General features: G+C 29.0%; 1 protein-coding gene across 1 annotated transcript; it reads left to right on the plus strand.

Moving 5' to 3' along the window:
• The first annotated feature begins 3,891 nt into the window (after nt 1-3,891).
• On the plus strand, nt 3,892-10,471 carry LOC125875660 (uncharacterized). The gene is made up of 3 exons (XM_049556673.1): nt 3,892-4,514; nt 8,783-8,968; nt 10,042-10,471. The coding sequence occupies exons 1-3, from the start codon at nt 3,918-3,920 to the stop codon at nt 10,333-10,335; spliced, it is 1,077 nt and encodes a 358-aa protein (XP_049412630.1). The 5' UTR covers nt 3,892-3,917; the 3' UTR covers nt 10,336-10,471.

Below are 10,471 nucleotides of genomic sequence, written 5' to 3' on the forward strand. Positions count from 1 at the left end.
AATGATCATAGTTTGAGAAAATACGTCAGTATGATTGAGGGAGTGCAAAAATTGAACTAACCGATAAACGAAATCGGAAAAAGTGTTATTGATTTATTGTTATTGGGTTCACGGGTTTTTAGTGGTTTTGTAAAAAAAATTATCGGGTTATCGGTTAGGTATTGACTTTTAATATTGGTTATTGGATAAACCGATAATCCATTAAGACTTGTTATTAACTACTTTTATTTGTACATAAATAATATATATATATATATATTAATCTTAGTTCCTTACTAGTTACTGTTTTTGTTATTTAGTCTTTAATTTACACTTCACAGTGACTTTGAGATCACAACTTTACATTATGCAAAACGTCAAAATCTAAAGTAACAATCCTATTCCTCTTAATTTTTCTTTGTATTGCACTTGCATAGTTCTTTTTATGTTTGTTAATATTGTTTCTATTTTATGAGTATTTGTTAAGTTACATTATTATGTTGTGTCAAATTTATTAGAGAAGTTATATGTTTATTTTATAAGTATTTTCTTTTTTGGTTAAATCGAAAATCAATAAAAAATATCGTTTTGATTTGGTTATTCGTTTAACGTATTTAAAAATAAAAAACGGATAAATCAGACCGATAATACATAAAATTGAATCAACCAATGCACACCACTACGTAATGACTCTTGAATATCGAAAAAGTTATAGGAAAAAAGAAGTAAGGAATAAATAGATTTGTATCCACAATTTTTATCAGTAAAATTATGTTACGTTATATTTAGTTGTGATTATAATTTATTTTTTCATCACTTTAAAATTTATTGCAAAAAGATCGTTCGCTAAAAATAATTAGTGGGAAAATTGAGCTATTAAAATTCTTTAAAAATACCGTTAGATCTATGCTTAAAAAGCGTGCTTAATTTGTCATGATTCTCTCGAACATAAAAAGGGGAAACAATTCGGTGTAAAGCACAATAAAATAGTATAGTCTATAAAATAGGCAGTAGAGGTTAATTAAATCAATTTAATTATGACTCCGGCCCTTCCATAATTTTAGGAAAAAGCATCGTAAATCGTAACAATGAGAATATTACCAGCTTTAAAAACCCAATTAAGCAGAGGAATTAAAAAAGAAAAATTAGCCACTTAGAAAAAATGATAAAGAAAAAAGATCATTTTATATATGAAAATGAAAATCAGAAAAGAAAATCAAAATTTAATTAATAGCTTATAAAATCAATTCTACCTTCAAATTATGAAGGTGTGCGTAGGATAATCTTAATTACAAAAAGGATTAGTTTATTTTTCACAAAAAAAATTATTTACTTTTGAATTTTTGAAGAAAGAAAACATTGATATCTTGTTCTAATAAATGAATAAAAAAATGCGGACGGGAAATATCAATTATATTATACAATGGAATCATAGATAGCACAATCAAAGCTTCTACCGATAGTTCGAATAAAAAGTTGAAATTTGATTATTTTAATTTTGTCATTGCTATTATTATCTTCGTTTCAAAATATTTATCTTATTTCAAGAATTAATTATAATAAGTGGGATCAATATATGGTATATATGCATTTATAGATGTATTCCACTGGAATAGAAACTATTGCAACTTATGATATTTTCTTTGTATAATATTAGGACCTGTCTATGTTTGTAAAACAAAGAATAAGAATAAAATTGAAAGCACTCCTGATTTAAAGTAAATTTTTAATTATGTTTCAAAACTATTAATAGCCTAAAAGTATCTCTCTACTCAACTCACGAAACTTAGATACACCCCGTGATACGACATAATAAAAGTGGTCTAAAACTCTTACAGAAATATGAGACTCTTCATAAAAAATTGAGAAAAATATTGAAAATGTTGGGTTCTGAAGGGTGATTAGGGCGTCATGCGGAAACTTACAATTTGCAAATCATATAGTTGATAAATCAGATAATAAAAACTTATACTAAAATCAAAATATTATTATATCAAAACTAATATAAAGAAAAACATTGAAACTTTAGAGAGAATAAATCTCCCCATAAACAAAAGTCTTAAACGACTACATTGTGGATGCTATTGTTTTTTTGTATTAGAAGAAACAAACATATATTTATAGAGTTCTAAAACCTTTCCTACTAAAAAAGGAGTCCTAAAAGGAGAGAATAAACCAAATATGAAAGAATATTATATTGTCCTTTCAAGAAAAGTAAAAACATTTATGGTAATGTTTTGTCTTTTCTTTAAGGAAAAATAAATCTTAAATTATGATAAGAAAATCAGGGCAAAACCCTAACAAATCTCCCTTTTTGGCTGGATTTTCTTGACAAAGCTTGATCTGTTTTCTTCATTACATGATAATCTTGTTCTTCACAAAATCTCCATCACTGTTGCTTGCCATGGTTAAAAATAAAGTTTAAAATATATGGGTTAAAAATATTCTATTTTTATTTTTAAAAATTGCAGCAACAGGAATGTTGAAAATATGGTTGAAACTTCTTCTCCACATGTACCTTGACAAAAAATCTTCATTATCATCAAATTTGTTGCAAATTGATTTGAAACCACTTGAACCTTTCTTCAACCTCATTGAACCATAGGATCATCGGACCATGGGATCGTTGGACCATGTGCTCTGATACCACTTGTTGGGTTCTGAAGGGTGATTAGGGCGTCATGCGGAAGCTTACAATTTGCAAATCATATAGTTGATAAATTAGATGACAAAAACTTAACGAAAAACATAATATTATTATATGAAAAACTAATATAAAAGAAGATACTAAAACTGTTGAGAGAATAAATCTCCCATAAACAAGACTCTTAAACGACTACATTGTGGATGTTATTGTTATGTGTTAGAAGAAATAAACCTATATTTATAGAGTCCTAAAACCTTTTCTTACTAAAAAAGGAGTCCTAAAAGGAGAGAATAAACCAAATATGAAAGAATATTATNTCTCTACTCAACTCACGAAACTTAGATACACCCCGTGATACGACATAATAAAAGTGGTCTCAAACTCTTATAGAAATATGAAACTCTTCATAAAAAAATTGAGAAAAATATTGAAAACACTTCTTAAATTTGACGAGAATTTGAGGACACATTTCACCCATGTTATAAAATCGAAAGTGTATTTAAATTCAATTAGTCAAATAAAGAAGTATTTTAAGGCTATCAAAATGAAACTAAAGATTTATGGACATTTCAATGTATCTCTCAAAGAATAAGTATATTTAGTTTCTTCCTCTCTTTTTTTTTTTTTTGATGTTTGATAAATAAACAATAAATATTAGTATCTAAACATTTGACAAACAAACTCTTTTTTAATTTTAGAACTTTAATAAACTTTACTACCTTTTTCGGTTGAACTTATATTTGTTATTTCATTAATGTAGTAACACACAATTATGATCTTGACAAGCATTACTCAGTCAAACTTGTAATGTTAAAACCAAAAAAGATTGAGAAAGTGAAAGGATTTATCGGTTAAATAAACAATACTTCTTTTTGTTGTGGTTTATATGATTCACTTTTTTAATTTTATCAAATTGAAAAAAAATGTCACATTGTAATAATTTAACCCTAAAATATTTAGTTTATCCTTAATAAATAATTTATAATTCCCCAATTCTATCACTTGTTTTAAACCACCAAATTTCAATCCATCTTTTTTTGTATCTTGACTTTCGTGTTGTCGAACTAATTCATATAAAAACAGAGAGTACCGCTTTAGCTGTGATAAGGCACAGAGTGCAGGCTCAGAGTGTCAGAGTAATGATGGTACAAGTCACTAAAGCTGAGCCAACATCAAAAGCGACGTCCTTTTTTGTTGCTTTTCTATGGTTTTAAAATACCCTCCAAACACACTTGTGCAAAAATCACATTTTCCTCTCTTCTTCTTTTTTTCCCCCAAATTTCATCTCACAATGGCTAACTATAGAATGGATTCAGAAGAGGAAGCTTTGTTTCGAAATTCTCCATATCCACTTTACTTCGTTCAAAGTCCATCAACTCTCTCACATGCAAATAGCGGAGAATTATCTCGCCATAACAACATCAACACCAACATCAGTACTAATAATAATAATATTAACGAATATTCCTCCGGATGTCATGATTCGCCGTTGCCTAGACCGGAAACCGGTCCGTTAGCTCTCTCTCGATACTCCTCGTCCCGTGGATCTAACCACTCCTTCTCGCATCACGAGAAGAAGATTTCATGTGACTCTCTTCAGAGCCACGGGACGGGGATCGATGAGAAACGTTGTGGTGCAATTTTGTTGGTTAATCATGGGAAAAATGGTAGTAGTGTTCGTGTTAACGATGACGATGATGAGGACGATGACGATGACAATGATTATTATGGGAAAGGAAATTGGATGAGATTTTTTTCGTTGGGATATTCGGATTCGACATCGTGGATTGTTGTGCAAGTAACATGGAGGCTTATTGTGAGTATGATAGTAGCTTTGGTTGTTTTCTACATTGCCACAAAGCCTCCTTCACCTAAGGTTTCTATTGAGGTAACACTCTTACCTTCTTATTTTTAATTTTTTTATTATTCGATTCGAGGCGGATCTAGGGTCGTGAGGGTGTTTATCCGAATCTCCTTGATAAAAAAAATCTGATCCTCTATATTTAAGTGTAGAAGCTGTCTATACTTAAGTTTCAATTTCAAGCTGTGCATTTTTATTTTTTGAAACATTTTAAGGAAAATTCTAAAGCCGTAGCTACCAATTTTGTTTTTATTACTACCATTATCTTTTGATCCTTTTTATTTAAAAAGTGAAAAAGACGTAAGATTTCTTGTAAAGGCATTGAAATGACCAAAGGTCAAAGTGCTTGTTGAATGAAGGCCCATTTTATAAAGATTAAGTTCGAAAAGACATGAAGGCCCAAACACATGTTAGGCTCTCTTTTAAGGAAGCCCAATATGAGGGGCACTAGGCCAGATAATACTGGATTCTCTTGAGGGAATTTTACATAAATCTCTATTATTAAAAAACTAATAACATTATATTTCTACTCTTTTCTAATTACAAAATTCCTTAAATTTGGTGGAATCCGGATACATTTCAAAACGCTGCGTCTTGATTTCTAATACATCCCTTAACTTCTTGATACATTATGTCTTGATTTTGATACATCATTCAATGTTTTAATCGATACATTAGGCAAAGTGATGTATTCATGAATAGGAGATTTTTGTAATCTTTTTAAATAGTAGGAAATTTTAGAGAATATGATAAAATTCGTTATCTAGTTACTTTATACATACGTCCAACAAAACTCATAACAATAATATAACTTAAATCAATGCATTTTCATAAATTATAGTTTATATATTCATAATATAACGAATAATGTATATAGTATATACTAAGTATATATCAACAACTATAAGTAGGGAGCTAAATCTCTTTTACCCGCTTGACTAAAAAGATTATAGACGTTTGAACATGAGTTTGTAATTATTGATTTGGTTTACAAAGTTATATATGTTTTTATATATTTAAAAATTCTGTAGCTTGTGAAAATTATCAAACTTCTCTAACTATTATACAATGTTATATCAAATGAGTAAACTATTGTTCATAAATAAGTTATCAGAATATTCTAAGAGCTTTCAAAAATAAATGGTGCGCTTATATGTTATTGTAAACTTTTAATACACATATTTTTATAAAAGATCCAATGGTCCAAATCCCAATACATAAATAATAGTAGTATTTAATTATTTTTTAAATATAATTCTCCCATATAATACTATAATTTTTTCGTTGAACTAATGTCTTTTTAAAAATAAATTCTATTTTATTAATTTTGAGATTTCAAACAAAATTTTAATTTGAAGTTGAAGTTCTATTTTATTAAAAGAGAAAATATATAATTAAACCATTAAAGTAAGACTTGTCTTTTTAAAAGACATTTCAACTTTGCGGGGGTCTTAGTACCCCTTAAGCGATTTTAAAGTGTTGTAAATATCTCATTTTTTAGCCACCCTCCATTGCAAGAAAAAAAGTGTAATCACGCACCAATTATTAACTGCCATGTATTAATTTTAATTTTTAATCTTTGTTTTCATTTTTGTTTTTTCTTATTTTATTAACTTCATTTTCTTTTTCTTTTTCTCTTTCTTCTTCTTTCTTCATGACCCTCCTCTGCTTTTCTTCAGTCCTTCATCACCGGGAATCCTCTACGTAGCCACCTTCTTCGTCAATCCTTCAGAGTAGTCTTCATCACGTCACTATTATAATACCAATTCCATCATTAATATCATCAAATTATTGTTAAATTAAAAATAAAATTACTAACAAATTATAAATTGAAAATTAATAATCACCTCCAATCTATCATTTCCTTTTCAAAACTACAACAATTATGCAACGGAACTCCATTAAGATGAAGGTAATGGAATTCTATAATACTCTCAAATCGAAGAAATTTCTTTATTTACATGCGGGAAAATGCATAAGTACCCCTCAATCTATGTCCAAAATTCCTGAGACACACCTAATCTTTATTTATGTCCTATTATTCCCCTGAATTTATTTTTTGATTAATTTTTTACCACTTTTCGCCCTACGTGGCAATATAAACTAGATAGGTTGAAAGCTTTGTTCTACATGCGCTGGGCCCCACTTTTTCAACTTTTTAAAAAGTAAGCTATCAGTTCAAAAATAGCTTTTACACTTCCCAAAATTTCAAAAAGTTATCACTTTATGTTTTCAAGTTAACTTTACCAAAAAGGAAGAGAAAGGAACAAGGGAAAGAACATTATCTTCAAAAATTGATTTTAGAAATTCGATTTTCAGACTCATAATTGATTTTTTATGTTGATTTTTGGTACTTAGTGTTCGATTTCAGAGATCTTTCATCGATTCTCTCCTTGTCTTTCCATCTAAAAAAATTACAGTTCGTGGCCTCATAGTGAGGACAAGACCAAAATCGTCTTCCGGGATTGCGATCTGACCAAGACGTTTGCATTTGCAATAAGATTCCATGCTTGCATCGCACTTCTGCATTGATCATTGAATCATTCTCATCCATACACAACTTATTCAACTCAGACTTTGTCATAGCCCTAACATTTATACATAAAAATTGTGAAAGAAATTTAAAATCAGAACTAATAATCGATATAAAAAGGTGTAAATATAAAGAATATATTAAAAATTTACTTTACCTTTTCGAAGCAAGGAGTTGAATGATAATGGAGGTTTCTTTTTCCAAAGATGAAGAACAATGATAAAGAAGAAGACAATTGAGTTAATATTCATTTTTTTCAAGTTTATTTTAACACGTGGCCAATTTTTATTGATCAATGCTGTCTAAAAACTGCACCCATGCGCCTAACTTAGGTGAAGTCACGGACTCAGCCACGTAGCCGAAAAGTGGTAAAAAATTAATCAAAAAATAAGTTTGGGAGGGTAATAGGACCTTAGTAAAGGTTAGATGTGTCTCAGAGATTTTGGGCATAAGCTGGGGGTACTTCTGCATAATTTCCTTTACATGCTAAAGAACTACATAACAATTTATTGTTATTTTTTAAAAAAAGGAACAATGTTAACAAGGAGGTTTACAGTTATTATTATTTTGGAAAAAAATAAGGGCAAAAGAAGAAAAAAGAACAAAGAGAAGCAAGAAGACAAGGAAAAAAATGAGTGAAGAAAATGGGTCTTCTAAGTTGAAGAAGATAGAGAAGAGGTAGTTGGTTCTTTTGAAATTTGGGGAAAAAGATAACAAAAATAAAGAATTGAGAAAGTATAATAAAATAAATAAATAAAAAGAAAAAAAATTAATATTTCTAATAAAATAAATGCTTAAATAAATATTATTTGCTTTTTGGTTCAGCTCACTCTCTATCATAGAGTAAACTACACTCTACATGTCACGTAGGCATTTAATGGGAAAATAAATTCATTCTAAGAGTAAGGAGGTAATAGGACCCCTACAAAATTGAAGTGTATTTTTTAAAAACAAATCTTACTTTAATGAGGGTAATTATATATTTTCTCTTTATTAAATAGTATAAACACATAAATTTCAAATTTAAATTGCATTTTTTTCAAACAAAATATCCTTATTACTCAATATAATTGTGGAATTCAACCTCATTTACCACTCATCATTATTTCAATTATTCTTTTTTACTTTTGGTAATGGCATTAACACTATAATGCTAGAATACATAATCATGTTGCTACATAATGATTGATGAAGGGAAGAATTATACTTTTAGTACAGCTTTAAACATGAAATTGATCATGAACATTGAAACAAGTTTGGCATGTATTTAGTTCAATTATTCTTTTTTACTTTTGGTAATGGCATTAACACTAGAATGCTAGAATACATAATCATGGAGCTACATAATGATTGATGAAGGGAAGAATTATACTTTTAGTACAGATTTAAATCAATAATTTGACCCCTGATGCTAATGACCTCTGTTGCATTTTGGAAGAGTGCATGTTTAAAGTCGGCCCAAGTTGTCGAATCTACATAATGATTTGTGGTGGTTGAAGCTTGATACCTATTTATTTAAAAAAATAATAATAATTTTATTGTATTGTAATTTTTCGATGAAGATATTTTTGATAGACCCCCGATGCTAATGACCTTTGTTGCATTTTGGAAGAGTGCCTGTTTAAAGTCGGCCCAAGTTGTCGAGTCTACATAATAATTTGTGGTGGTTGAAGCTTGTGATACCTATTTATTTTTTTAAAAAATAATTTTATTGTATTGTAATTGTATACTATATTAATTTAAATGAACGAAATAATTGTAGATTGCAGGTGTTCGTGAATTTGGATTAAGAGAAGGAGTAGATGGAACTGGTGTGAACACAAAAATGCTAACATGCAATAGTTCAATGATCTTACAAATTGATAATAAATCTAAGCTCTTTGGGCTTTATATTAATCCCCCTACCATGGAAATGTATTTTGGAAGGGTCCCTTTCATATTAGCACAAGTAAGTTTTTCTCACTTGCACATTTTAATTTCCATTCATATGATATTTTCTTTTTCAAAAAACAGTCTTTCTACCTTCAGAAGTAGGGGAGTAAAGCCTAGTACAATCTACTTTTTTTATATCCCATTTGTTGAATTACACTGAATATGTTGTTGCTGATTTGTTTTGTCTTCTTTATAATACGTTGACTTATTATTATTAGGTCTTTGCAACTTCTATAATCTAACTAATTACTCATAAAAAATAGATCCAAGTGAAATGAATCGGATTCAGATCAACAATTTCATGTTTGTTTGCTCTTTACGTTACATTTTTAATTCTTTAGCATATGTAATTGAGCTGTTAAAAAATATTTTTTTGTAGATTGACTCAAAATTATATTGCACATTTGGAATCATGACTTTGTCCTTGTTTTTTCTATTTTTCAACGTAAAGTGTCATATGGTTTATTTGGGCTAATTATGGTTGACTTAGTCCAACACTCATTTTACATTAGCTACTAGTGGTTGATCTATAGTGTAACCTTATTATAGATTCATGTGAATTCAGTAACTTTTGCTTATATCATGTATATCTATTTAAAATTTTGTTAAAACTTATAAAAATATTTGGCTGTCATTTTTGAACATAGTTAATAATTGTATATAAACTTAAAGGTTATTATACAAATTCATAAATTTCAAATCTTAGATCTTATACAACGACAAACAATAAAACTTAGTATTTCTTTATTCAATGCATATCCTAAAATTCAAAGGGGAGAGGGTGGACAAAATGGACAGATACCCAATTTTGGATCCACCATTTAAGTCATCATATCCATAATATGTAAAATTTTATAAGTTTACCCAACTTGGAACAACTTCTTCAACATGTGATATTGTTGAAGTTCATCTATTTTTTATAAACTTATCATTTTTGTTTGAATTTCAACCATATGCAACTTCTGACATCTCATATATTTGATATTGTTGCGAAGTAAATAGACATGCAAAAACTTTAGGTAAATACATATTAAATAGCGATGTCCAAATAGAATACCCCGTGAACTTAACAATTGTCATTTTTGTTAGGGAGAAGAGCTTTATGCAGGGAGCTATGGGCCAACATACTTCAAGCTAAATGTAGGGACAAAGGACAAGGCATTGTATGGGGCAGGAAGAGTTATGCAAGATATGCTTCAATCAGGCAAAGGATTGCCTTTGCTTATACGCGTGCATCTATCTTCAACTTTTCATGTTGTTTGGGGTCTCATCAAACCCAAATTTCATCACCAAATTGAGTGCCTTGTTGTTCTTCATAATACTTATAATAAAAAACATAGGACCCAAAGGTATAATAGCACTTGTTTGTTGATCCCTTCTTAAAAACATTATCACTTTTTTAATTGCAAAAAATGTTGTTGAAAAAGAAGAAGAAATGAAATTGTATTTGTTGTTATTAGGAAGGATCCATTAGTATATGAAATTAATGATTTGTAATTTTGATCTAGTGCAAATTTGT

This window comes from Solanum stenotomum, chromosome 1, assembly GCF_019186545.1.
Source record: "Solanum stenotomum isolate F172 chromosome 1, ASM1918654v1, whole genome shotgun sequence".
In the NCBI taxonomy this organism is placed as follows: Eukaryota; Viridiplantae; Streptophyta; class Magnoliopsida; order Solanales; family Solanaceae; genus Solanum; species Solanum stenotomum.